The 13,351-nt window shown below is 29.5% G+C and overlaps 2 protein-coding genes across 3 annotated transcripts; one reads left to right on the forward strand and one right to left on the reverse strand.

Moving 5' to 3' along the window:
- Positions 1-969: 969 nt before the first annotated feature.
- On the forward strand, positions 970-8,736 carry LOC127061522 (tyrosine-protein phosphatase non-receptor type 23). Of its 2 annotated transcripts, XM_050988505.1 has the most exons (16): positions 982-1,382; positions 1,636-1,838; positions 1,912-2,234; positions 2,331-2,443; positions 2,520-2,926; positions 3,004-3,351; positions 3,445-3,668; positions 3,780-4,009; positions 4,105-5,977; positions 6,046-6,216; positions 6,283-6,815; positions 6,894-7,175; positions 7,244-7,428; positions 7,498-7,799; positions 8,147-8,293; positions 8,422-8,736. In XM_050988505.1, exons 1-16 carry the CDS (start codon positions 1,296-1,298, stop codon positions 8,538-8,540), a joined length of 5,547 nt encoding a protein of 1,848 aa, XP_050844462.1. In that variant the 5' UTR covers positions 982-1,295; the 3' UTR covers positions 8,541-8,736. The 2 variants fall into 2 exon arrangements, with proteins under 2 accessions (XP_050844463.1, XP_050844462.1); XM_050988506.1 differs by lacking the exons at positions 8,147-8,293; positions 8,422-8,736 and adding an exon at positions 7,966-8,073 and having other exon boundaries at positions 970-1,382.
- Positions 8,103-13,097, reverse strand: LOC127061530 (dolichyl-diphosphooligosaccharide--protein glycosyltransferase subunit STT3A). The gene is made up of 12 exons (XM_050988525.1): positions 12,937-13,097; positions 12,290-12,476; positions 12,038-12,205; positions 11,788-11,948; positions 11,284-11,673; positions 11,055-11,208; positions 10,736-10,974; positions 10,499-10,663; positions 10,197-10,385; positions 9,775-9,994; positions 9,499-9,687; positions 8,103-9,409 (listed from the first exon to the last, which is right to left on the reverse strand). Exons 2-12 carry the CDS (start codon positions 12,384-12,386, stop codon positions 9,264-9,266), a joined length of 2,118 nt encoding a protein of 705 aa, XP_050844482.1. The 5' UTR covers positions 12,387-12,476; positions 12,937-13,097; the 3' UTR covers positions 8,103-9,263.
- Positions 13,098-13,351: the final 254 nt, after the last annotated feature.

Genomic DNA, 13,351 nt, shown 5'->3' on the forward strand with positions numbered 1-13,351 from the left:
CTCCTTTGCAATACAAGATACAAATTACCTGTATTGTATTTAAAAGATTTATATATAGCAACTGTTGTCTTCAAACTACCAAAAATTCGGCAATCCATGTCTATTAAAAATTATACTGATTTACGTAAAATAACAACTGCAATAAATAATAAAAATAAAAAATTTCTCACTCTTTCTTTGAAAACTAATATTAACGTGACGAAATTTTCCCAATAAATTTTATACGTTCGTAAAAAAATTGAAATTACATTTGATAATGTCATTCAGATATTTCACGTTTATATGAATTCATGTTAATAGAATTCGTACACTGAATGTCATTATAAATTAAGAATTTTTTAATATCTTGAAAAAATCTTTAAAAATTCATCGTGCAACCTTTAAAATTACGAAATAATATAATGTTTACTTTTACAATTGTTACAAATATATATTTTATTATTACAAGATATTATTTTTTAAATGAATAGCTTAAATTTTTTAATGTTTCAAAGTAATGAAGTTTAGTACCTGTTATCGTCTATATACTGCCACGACTACAAACAGTGTTTAAAAGGTGCTTTATGGTAATCGATTTATTTTATTCAATAAATAGGTTAAAATAATTTTGAGAATTGGTATGCCTGTATACACATATATATGAATAATATTTACATAAAACAATATTGTTTTATCCAAGTAAATTGAATTTAATATTACAAGTATCATAAAAATTTAAAAAATATCTAGGTATTTATTTTTTCTATTTGTTCTTTAATCATTATTATTTCAAATATCGTTGATGAAATAAAAAGAGCTTATCTAATCTAAGAAACAACTCTACTAATTAAATTATTTGTATGGGTCATAAGTCTTCCTACAAAGTGCTATTATATTATTACTTGCAAGTATTGTTATTATTTTTTTTTATGTAAAACAAATAGGATGGTTATTGAGATATTTTTTAATGAAAGAAAGTTTAATTATTTGTTGATAATAAAATATATCTATATATAATAATATATATTATTCAGGAATAATTTGTTTTATGCAATGAAATTGGGATTTTATTGTCGTAGCGCCATCGTATGTTTCGTTTGAGAACTATTGTTGATCCACAAGAAAAACTATGTATTCTGATTGCGTTTTAGAACGATCTTGAATAATTTCTTTCTATGTAGTATAACCGAGTATAATATTACATACGTACACAGTCTATGCTTGTTAATCCATGATAGAATTCCATTTTGACATGTTTGACATACGATCAACTGTCAAATTTTAAGAACTGTGTAGTGACTTAAAAATAATAAAATATGGAAGCAGTACCAAGATTGCCGATGATTTCTTTCTATTTAAAAGTAAGCCCAGAGCCTACTACTTTTGGACCGAAGTTAAAACAGGTACGATTTGTTTATAATTTAAATTATACAACCTTTCTAGATACTTCTGTACTAACTGTCATTTATAAAATATTCATCTGATAACAAAAAAAAATTTATTGTTATTGTTATTGTCCATTACAGTTAATATATTTTAAAAGTTGTATATAGAGATTACTGATATCTTTATTTATCAATTAATTGAATTGTTAACGACAATTTTTAATCCTAACATACTAGAAAGTATTCAAAACTTCGTTTTATCAAATTTCAGTATATACGAGATTTTTATAATGAAGATCCTGAATCATACACAAATGAAATACATCAATTGGAAAGTTTACGTACTATGGCAGTTAGACCTCCTCTTGATATGGCAGGTTGTTTGTTATTAAAAAAGTATTATTGTCAATTACATTTTCTACAAAGTAGATTTCCAATGGGAAAGGACGGTACTGCTGCTGTAACATTTACATGGTAAGAAAAAATATAAATAATCGATCACCTACTTATATCAAAAAATAATATTTTTCTAATATTGTTTAATTAGGAGAGATACGTACGCAAATATGGTATGCTCATTGGCTAGTATACGTTTTGAAATAATATCAGTTTTATATAATATCGGTGCCATGCATACACAGTTGGGTGCACGTACTGAACGAACTACTGCAGATGGAATGAAAATGGCATGTACACACTTTCAATGTGCAGCATGGGCATTCGAACATTTAAAAAATAGTTATCCACAACCATCTGGCGTTGATTTAGCGCCAGAGCTAATGACATTTATGTATCAGCTTTGCTTGGCTCAAGCTCAAGAGTGTATATTAGAAAAAAGTATGCTTGATAATCGAAAACCAACTATTGTAGGTAAGAGAGAATATTTTTTCAGAAGGATATATTGATGATCGAAGATATCTGCGAGAACGTTTAATTTATTCTAATAAAATTTAATATTTTATATAGCTAAAATTGCAAGACAAATTGTAGATTACTATACATCAACATTGAATACCTTAGAGCAAGGAGGTAGTGACGATGGTACTATCTCAGACACAGTTGGGACAAAAATTTATAAGGTATCGATATATTATTTATGAATTATTTCATACAATAGCACTTGGAGATTGCTGCTTGATAAAAATAATATTTCAGAGCTGGAAACGATATGTCAAATTTAAAAGAGCATATCATTTAGCAGTTACACATCTGTATCAAGGTCTTGCTGCAGAAGAGCAAAGGAAAATGGGAGAAAGAGTTGCTTTTTACAATACCGCGTTAGCTTCTCTTAACGAAGCACATTTGATTTATAGTATTGCTAAAGGATCTGTAGACGTAACAGGTGTTCCTGACGAGAAAGCTGTAGTTGAAGAAGCGCTTACATTCACAAACGATGTGATCGAAGGTAAAAGGAAAGCTGCAAAAAATGAAAATGAATTCATTTACCATGAAGAAATACCAGAAAAAGAAACACTCACTGTCATCAAGGGAGCATCTCTGGTTAAAGGAATATCTTTTAGTATAAATGATCCAGAAGTTTCAGGACCAGATATATTTGCCAGGTTAATACCTGGATGAATGTTAATAATTTATGATTCTATTATTTTTGTCAAGATTTTATATTCGAATATTTTTACAGATTAGTACCAATGAAAGTACACGAGGCAAGTTCTCTTTACTCTGAAGAAAAGGCTAAGATATTGCGTAATGTTGGATCAAAGATTGAAGAAAAAGATCTACAGTTGAATACTTTTTTGTCTTCATTTAAATTAGATCACTTAGATTTATGGGATCCTGATGTTCAAGTTTCAGAATGGGAACTATTGCCCCTTCCCGAAGAGTTAATCGAAAGATGTGCCGCTCTTAATGCAAAGAAAGAAATCATTCAAGATTTACTTGATATTATGGGAAAATTGACTGATACCAGTCAGGATGTTGAAACTGTATTGAAGGAAATAAAAAAGCTACTACTTGAAGAAGAGTCAAAGTGAGTCAAATTTGAGATTATAAGTATAAATCAGATTATCCGATGAAACGAATATTTAATGATACAACTATTATAACCATACACATTTCATAGGGAAAAGCAATATCAAGATGCTGTTGGCAAAAGACCACCAACCATTGTAGCAACCGACTTAACAAGAGAATGTAAGAAATATGAAGAAGCTCATAATAAAGCATTAGAAAGTAATCAAGCACTTCACAAAGCAATAACAACACATGTAAAAAATCTCAAAACACTTGCTCAACCATTAGCAGATTTAATTGCTAATGTACCATCCTTAAGTACACATTTATCAGGTAATTATTAAATGTTTAAGTATTATTTATTAATTATTTAAGTATTTTTTGTCAATAGAGAAATTTACAATGATATATTTTTGTATAATAAATTATTAATTTTGTGTACAGATCAAAGCAGCGATAAAAGTATAAAGATCGCAGATAAATTGCATGTTCAAGAACTGAAACGTATTTTAAATAAAGTCGACGAAATGCGAAGACAAAGAAGTGATCTACATACTAAGTTAAGAGATTCGATTGCACAGGATGATCTAACACGTTTATTAGTTACAGCCACAACTGAATCAGGTTCTCTCGATCGTCTTTTTTCCGAACAACTTGGTAAACATCAATCATTAGTTAGTATCCACGTGGCTTGGTATATTCGTAATATTTAAACTATATTATCGTAAAAAATATAAAAAGATGTAAATATATGTATTTGTAATTTTAGGTAAGTCTTATAGAACAAAATCTTACTGCACAGGATAATATTTTGGCAGCTTTGACAGATGCATATGCACAAACTGGAGATGTAAGAAAAATTGTGGAGGATGTATTAAAACGGAGAGAATTTATGATTTCTTCTCTAATTGCATCGTATGACGCTTATGAAGATTTATTAACAAAAGCTAATAAAGGACTTGAATTTTATAGAAAATTAGAAATAAATGTTTCAAAATTGCTGCAGAGAGTAAAGAGTACGTGCAAAGTTCAAGAAGAAGAACGAGAACAAATACTTGCACAAGACAATAAGAATGTGTACAACAAGACTGAAACTTCAACATTGACGAATTATGAACAAGGTCAAACGCGAAATACTAGTGGCTTGAAATTAAAAGATTATTTAAACAATAGAACGGATAATATTTCTACTCTTTCGAATCAGTATTACAATCCCCATAAAGGAATTGCAGGTCCATCACAAATGGATATACTTCCAACAACAAAATCGTATTTAAACAGTACAATTGATAATCATAGCCAACCTATAAGTTCAGTACCAGTGCAAGAAATACAAACGTCTAATATGAAATTAACTCAGCAGTATCATCCTTCTGTGTATGTAGATCCAAGAACAGCTTCTCATTATGCATATAAACCTCGCACTTCTACCGAAAACCAGGACATGAGCACAGCGATAAGTCAGAATTACGTACCAAGTAAAAAAGAGGAAACACCAAAAATATATCATCAAGTAGGCACGACTGCAGATGTAACAAGTAACGTACCATACTCTACGACCTTTTTACCAAATGAACAAGGATATTGTACACAACTTCCAGATGTACAAAATAAGTTTTCTTCTACTTCTGTGTCGCATTATAGTCAGAATAATGCATTGCATTACAATGCCTATCCAATTTCTGTAGAACATGGTGAACCTATGACATCACAGGATCCCAATTTAATTAATCGTTATGGGCCTAATCAAGATAAAGCTGGTATAATAGTTCCATCAGAAGGTGCTATAGTATCACAAATGCAATCAGTGTCACTCACAGGACATCCTGTATCTAGTACAGCAATCAGTAATACAAGGACACTTAATATACAGTCACAAATTCCTCAGAACATTGTACATCCTGAACAACAATATGTACCAAAAGACGAAGCTAAATCTGTTATTGTCTCAGAATCGAGTCACGGTATATACAGACAGAGTCAGAATGTATTATCCGCCCAAAGTAATGCAGCTATGCAAAATTACGCATATTCACAAGTTAATCAAAATAACATGCCATATGTCCAGAATTATCCCAGTGTTGGATATAATCAACAAACTCCTAGTCATAGTGCGTGTGGAACAACGGATTATGCGGCTTCAATGCCGTATGTACAAGTGCAGCAATCAAACACAGCTGTACAATCCACACAGTCTTCTACATCAGTAACACCAGCATCAAATATAAGCGAAGTTCCTGTTTCATATCCATCAGACTTGCAAAATTCCGCTACAGTTCAATACAATCAGCAAAATTATACGAGCCAACAAATACCATTAAATGCTACACTTAATTATCCAAATAATTATCAAAATTTATATCACGTTACCACTGGATTATCATATCCACAAAATCATGCAGTATCTACAATATCAAACAATTATCCTTATATGAATTACACTTCCTCTTCAGAATTAATTCAAAGCCATACAAAAGCAACGACCGTACAGAGTTATTCGCAGCCATATGATTACTCACGTCAAGGACATTACACGGATTATTCACAAAATCCAAATTATGTACAACATTACAATCAGGGTTATTCTTACATGCATGGTACTCATTCCGTTAATGCAGCTTCTGTATCGTATCAAGCCGAATGTGAGTATACATCGAATTTTCGTAATTACATCAGAATTATACATGCTAATGTATTAAATTTATTACAGCACTTAACAATGTTTATCAATCGCAAGAAAGTAACGCTCGATACACCAATGCAAGTAATAACACTATGACCCATACTCCTTCTTCTCAATATTCAAATCAAGATTATCAATCTGAACTTTCAAATGAGATATATTACACAACTCCTTATGGTCTACAAATGCAAGGTCAAGGTAAATAATGTAATAAATGTACATTGTATTAATTATATAAACGTATATCTAATTGCGATCATTTAGGAGGGACTTCGACGAGAGTAGAGAACAATTACAATCAGACATACATGCAAGCAGCTAATAATGGGACAAACACGACAAGCTCAAATCCTGTCAAACCTACAACCAAATCTGATGAGCAAAAATCTAATGTAGATCTTTTATCTGATCTTGATATTACGATAAATCATGCACCACTCGTGCCTGAAGTACGACCTCTTAATAAAATACAAGATGACAATGAAGATGCTGCTTCAGTTAAAAGCACAGATAAAAAGGAGGAAAAAGAGAATGAGCCAAAACAAGACACATATATCTCTGAGAAAACATCTACTTATGTAGAAAATAAAGAAGAGAATGAAAATCTACAAATTGTTTGGGATACATGGTATACAGATGTACAACCAAAGAAAGATCCATTGGGAAATCCAGAGATAATGCAAAAATTTATTAATGACGTAGAAAAGTACGAGAAATTTGTAGATAGTTTACTAGTGAAAACACTCAGTGGAGCAACGAATCTCGATATCAAATGGAAGGAAGTTCAAGATTTTGAAGTAATGTTGAAACAATTTATAGAACAATTTTTTAAGTAGATCTTTGTGACATCGATTACTATAATTATTTCATTTCAGGAACGTGAAAGTGTAAAACAATCATGCACAATCGCATTGGCTAATTCCCTGGATAATCGTGTTACTGATTGCATTCCTTACGATGTCACACGAGTACAAATATCATCGCCAGATGTATCGTCATCGTACATCAATGCTTCACACGTAGTAGAAATAACACAATGGACTCCAACAGCATTTATTATTACTCAAGCACCATTGCCTGATAAAATTCATGTATTTTGGACAATGATTTGGGAACAAGAATGCGAAGTAATAGCGTGTTTAGCATCAGATGCTCAAGTATGTAATATACATTTTGATAAACAGTTTAAAAATATATAAGCAATAATCAATGTATTTCTTTATAGTTGAAACAGGAATTATATTGGTCAACCGACGCAGATAATGATTTTACTATTGGTAACTTCGTAATTAAGTCGAAAAAAATCGTGACTCATACTTTTTATATTCAAAGAGTTTTATCTTTATGTAATACCAAAACAAAATCTGAAAAAACAGTAGTACACATGCAGTTTCTTGTATGGCCTTCCAAGTAAGTTAAAAATTCTATGTTAATTAATTTATAATCAAAATTTATTTGTATTTTGTAATCCTTTTGTAGTGGTTTTCCAAGTAGTCCTGGAGCTTTGCTAACATTCGCAACTGACGTGATGACAGAGCAAGCGCTAAGACGTTGTTCTCCAAAGCCAATTGTGGTACACTGTGTTAGCGGTGGATCATTAAGTGGCTTGTTTCTAGTAGCAGCTTCGACCGTATGCCATATACGTGCAGGTCGTGGAATAGCTGATGTACCACTTGTATTTAAAGGTCTTGTAAAATGTCGCAAGCAAGTAGTAAACAAGGAGTCATTGCTGTTCGCGTATCGAATGGTACTTTATCATGCACAAGATATTTTAATGAAACGTAAGTTATGTATCTACAAAGATTAAAAATATGTAGCATTAGAAAAATAGATAATATGTAACAATAATTATTATAATATTTTGTCAAATGATACTGACCAATATTAATTTGAGTACATTCTCGAATAATGATTTTCGTCAGATTTTATTTCTTTTATTTATGCCAGAGCATGGATATATGACAGGTCAGCGCATAATTATATGAATTTTGTTCCTTTCGAAAGTTTGCAAATCGTATATTTCTATCTTACTACTACTACTACTACTACTACTACTACTATTATTATTATTATACTAATAAATATTTATATTTCCTTTTTTTTTTTTTTTTTTTTTTTTTATATACAGGAGGCATTTTATCTTCTACTCGATCTACGTTCGAAGGATTTGAAAGTCTTAAATTAAATAAGGAAAAAACCATTAGAAAAACACATCCTTCAGATGATTTTTTACATAATCTTAGTGTTGGCGGACATTCCGAAACCAAACAAAGAGGTGTGTATTTTTATTTATATAAATTTTTAGATAAAGGTGGTATATCTCTGTCTGCAATTTAATTTCTTTCTATACAAGTTCATCAAAAGTTCATTATTTATAAATATATACATATATATCTCTTCCAGCTGATGCTGTAGTATCAACACATAGCAATACTATTCAATCAATTGCAACAGATAAAACGAACGAAGCATTTGTCGATCCTTTAAGCCAGTTAGATCCGTTGTGGTCTATTAGAAGATAACGTATGAAATCTTAAAAATTTTTATTTGTAAGGACGAGATTATACTAAAACGATTAATTTACATGTTTATCACAATAATGGAAAGCAACATGTTAATCCTAGAGACATTTGTTTCAATACTGTGATCATAAAGCAGTTACAAAATAATTGTATAACGAAATCAACATACCTGAAATAAAAGACATTTATTGTTCAAGTATTTCTTTATCATACATAATCTAAAAAATATACAAAGTACAAATCGATGATTTAACCATTTTGTGTGTGTTTCATATTTTATATAAACATTATACATAATAAATGAATAAGCAGTATAGTTTTATATATTCAATGATGACATTTGTACAAATGCTAGACAGATGTAAGATTTCTAGTAGACAATGCATTTATTCTTGCATAATAGAATATTTCTTTAAAAAGAAATATGACTATTCAACAATTTGCAGAACATGAAAAAATATTTTCATCTGCACGATACAAACTTGTAACTTGTTTTCATTTTAAGAGTTCAAGAACTTAGTTCTTTGATCCAAAGCACATGTAAATACTCATCAAAATTTGTTCTCAAGCACTTTTCAAGAATATTATTTTCTAGAAAATTCAGTTATATAACGATATTGAGTATATATTTACTGCCTGATATCACTGATAACTGAAAAATCCATGAACAAATATAATAGTAAGTAGAATTTGCATTATTTTGACTGTCTTTGATACAACTAATCAAGCTCCTCTGTTCCATAAATCTTTTACTTTATAAATTCGTACTAGCCAATGTTCCGTTGTGTATGCTTCTTCTAATGTGTCTAGTTCAAAATCTTTATTTCCTATCTCCATATTTCTGACTCTATCATAACCTGAAGGTTTACCTAATTAAACATAAAAAAAATATAAAACTCGAGTTAATAATAAAAAAATCCATGTAATGGATAAATAAAAAATACATATTAAATTTTACCTCCTTCTGTATAAACTTGTCCAAATCTATAATAACACATTTTATACATGAGGCAATTAAGTAAAACAGGAGAACCTTCCTTATCAACTCTAAATTCTCCTGCACCATTATAATAATCCCATTCTGTTATAGACTTTCCTTTTTCCGTACTACCGCCAATACGGACCATCCATAGGAACTTGTTAATATCTATATAAAAATTATATAATACATATTAACTTAAAAAAAAATAAGTTTAAATATTAGTTCCGTATATTTAATTAGTTTGATAAGTACCATCTGATGAGTAACCCGTAAGTCCTCCAAAGATCACAAGGACGTAATTTACATCTAGTTCTCTCATTATTTCATATGCTTTATCTTCTGAACTTGCCATTGCCTGACCAATCCTTGATATGTGCGTATTATTCCACGTATTATTGTCTACTAAAATGGTACGATTGGCCATAGCAGTTATCTGATATCCATAATCCCACCATGACATTACTTTGGCATTCTGAAATAAAATATAATCTTATACAAACGTAATACAAAATACGAGCTTCAAATATAGCTACTTTATATTAATATTCAATTATTCTATTCTTTAACGAACTTGGAGAATATATTTTATTTGATAACTGATTTAATGAGAATTAAATTAATTAAATCTTAAATGTGTACGTTCCATTATATTATTGTGTTTTTCAAAAGCATACCTCCGGAGTATTCATACGTAACCAATAATACGCTTCTCTAAAATCATCGAAGATCATACGACCACCATCCGGAGAACGTGCAGACAATACAATACTTGGAGAACTATAAGCTTCTGCTGTAACCCAAGTACAATGAATGGTATATGAGAAAAAAAGTATACACATTATTACCACAAAAATAGTTGCAATCTGCAAACAAAAATGGTTTCATTAAAAAATCTTGAATATATTTTTCAAAGAATAACAGCAATATACTACTTATTCGAGTATATATTATTTAGTTTAATATAATTAATAAGTACCTCACTCCTTAGTACATAGTTACTTTCAAACTTCTTTGCTCTTTTGTCAACAATTTTTCCACTATCAATTTGCTTCATATATGTAAGTAGCAAAGAAGATGCACCTATTCCACCCAAAATGCACATAACTGGTGCAAGTACTAACATCAAACGTACCATGACACCCTATTAAACATGTAAATGTATGAAGTCGCTTATTAAAGTTGATACAAATAAAAGATATAAGTTTATACTTACAGCAAAATACAAGCTAGTTATACCATACAAAATGAGGAAAATGTTGGAGTCAGTTAATTTTGAGAAACAGAAATATAACCCTGATGGAAATAGAAATACTAATATTTGAAGATCAAAATAAAATGAACTCCATGCCGTAGGTTGATGTTCGGAAACAGATGCAATTATTGGTATATGATTCTTTGCATAAGATGGATCCAAAAGAGAATAAAAACGGCCAGTCCATGGAGATATTTTTCCTTCGAAAAAGAGAAAGTCGTTTATTTTATCTCATTATTTCTAGAATAAAATATTCTAACATATTTCAAATAAAAAATACCTGTTATCGTCAAAATGCCACCTACTACGGAAGATGTGACTATAGTAAAAATAAGAAGACCTCGAAAGAGCATTTCAAAATCATTTTGTGATAATTTACTACGTAAATAATCTACTAATGCATGAATCTGACACAATCCAAAAACTCCCAATGCCTAAAAAATTATATGTAGGCGATTAAAATATATGAAAGATAAATGATGAATTATAATAATAATCTGAATACTTACTAGCATATGTTCAGAACTTTGTACAGGTTGAAAACCAACGAAAGATATTTGCATAGACAAAATAGTACCAAGACAATATAAAATGCTATAAGCTGTATATATCCTATGTGAAAATCTACCAGTAACCATGAGAGTCAATACGTGTAGTGGAATTAAATTGATTAGAAAAACATAACCACCCCACGAGGACACCATATAAAAATATGCAACTGCAGCACATGTTGCCCAACAGATTGCTCCAGTTTTTACTGCTTTGATCCACATATAATATGTGAATAACATACAAAAAATAGCTATGCCTTCGTTATCGTATGATCCTGCTACAGAACGAGATATATAACCCGGTACAACAGCAATCATAGCTGCAGCAAATAACCCGGATGCAGAATCCTTAAGGAAAACATATTGATATATTCACATATATATACCAAATTTTTTTAATCATATAATTTAATTTTTTATTTATAATGTGAAAATATTTATAATATAAAATGTTTTTCTTACCTTTAATTCTTTAGTTAACAAATAAGTAATAACTGTAGTAAAACTTGAAAATAGAGGTGCTAGAAATACACATATATTGCGTATATCTAATGTGATATTCAGTAGCCATGCTAAGTGATAAAGTGCTGCTGAAGTAATCATTAAACCAGGATATATTGTTCCTGTAAATAGAATTATAAGAATATATATGTATATTCTTATAAATTAATAACAAAATAAAAATAATAAAATATTATCATAATAATTTTACCTCCGATAATTCTTCCTAATGGATACCATACACGATCATCAAACCAATTATGAAAGCTATAGAATCCATTCTCTGCTAAATATTTAGTTGTGCGATAATTAAAATATGGATCAAATTCATGTATAACACTTTCAAATCTTAATACAGAGAATAAACGTGTAGCAAAAGCTGCAAAAATATTAAAAACATGTAGTTTTCATTTGCATATTTAAAGAAGATATTTTTGATATATTTAAAAATTAATATACTTACATAAAACTGCTGCAAAGGAAAGTATAGTCAGCTTTAACAATGTCTCTTGTTTCTGGGCTGACATACGTAGCCCTCTTGCTTTGATAAGAGATACCATTTTTAAACTTAATTTATATTCTTAAGTTAAAATTTAATTTATAATTATTCTTTAAAGATTACAAAATTTAATCGTGTCATATTCTTCCTGCTGTAAATAAAATAATGATATCAACTATATGCATACACACATACACACACACATTAGATTGACCAATAAGTAATATCAGAATGTTTAGTATTTAATATCTAATTAAACTACATTCTATTTAATATTTTTTACTTGTTATTCCAACATTACCTATCCACCAAACCAATAACTATAATATGTTAAATGATAAGAGGTTATGATATATGAAAAATAATTTTTGACGAAAAGATAAATTAATGCACATTATAGATTTGTCAAATTAATTATTGTCGTAACAATAATCATATGTATATTTCAATTTTTATAAAGTTTAAACCGTATTGTTTTGTACAAAAGTGACCACGTACACAAAATTACCGGCCGGCGATATCCGCATGTTAAATATTTTGATTAACGTAATAAACTTTTAGTTTACTGTAATATTATCGACAATATTATATAAATAATAATGTCAACTTACGAATGATCAGTATCAACGAAATATTGGAACCATTTAATTAACAAAAAAATCTGTCACAGTTCGAAAGAAAAAGCGTTTAGCACGATCTACAATCTTCGTGGCTACGGTCATATATGTAACGGAAATTGTAATCTAGAATCTATCAATATGTGACAATTGCATAGTTTCTCCCTAGAAGCATAAAAACATCGTCCCTAGAAGCATAATCTTCACGATTCTATTATTGTAAAATTGTATTTTAATATTTAATATTATAATACCATTATCAGTGAAAAAGAAATTTTAATGTAAATACGTAAAAGGATACTTAAGTAAAATATTCGAAATTTTAATTGGATCTTCGATGATCAATATATTGTTAATTAATCTACGTGGATCGATTTTAAGATATAGTTAAAAGATGAAAAAAATAATG

Source organism: Vespula vulgaris, chromosome 2, assembly GCF_905475345.1.
Source record: "Vespula vulgaris chromosome 2, iyVesVulg1.1, whole genome shotgun sequence".
In the NCBI taxonomy this organism is placed as follows: domain Eukaryota; kingdom Metazoa; phylum Arthropoda; class Insecta; order Hymenoptera; family Vespidae; genus Vespula; species Vespula vulgaris.

What these genes read in the sequence shown, in the direction of transcription:
- LOC127061530 (XM_050988525.1), bottom strand. Translation starts at nt 12,386, where the DNA reads ATGGTATCTCTTATCAAAGCAAGAGGGCTACGTATGTCAGCCCAGAAA. An exon ending in ACTATGTACTAAGGAGTGAG is followed by an intron (nt 10,386 to 10,498) that starts GTACTTATTAAT and finishes TTTTGTTTGCAG; the next exon opens with ATTGCAACTATTTTTGTGGT. An exon ending in ACAAGTTTATACAGAAGGAG is followed by an intron (nt 9,410 to 9,498) that starts GTAAAATTTAAT and finishes ATGTTTAATTAG; the next exon opens with GTAAACCTTCAGGTTATGAT.
- LOC127061522 (XM_050988505.1), top strand. Translation starts at nt 1,296, where the DNA reads ATGGAAGCAGTACCAAGATTGCCGATGATTTCTTTCTATTTAAAAGTA. An exon ending in TTTCTTGTATGGCCTTCCAA is followed by an intron (nt 7,429 to 7,497) that starts GTAAGTTAAAAA and finishes ATCCTTTTGTAG; the next exon opens with TGGTTTTCCAAGTAGTCCTG. An exon ending in TTCCGAAACCAAACAAAGAG is followed by an intron (nt 8,294 to 8,421) that starts GTGTGTATTTTT and finishes TATCTCTTCCAG; the next exon opens with CTGATGCTGTAGTATCAACA.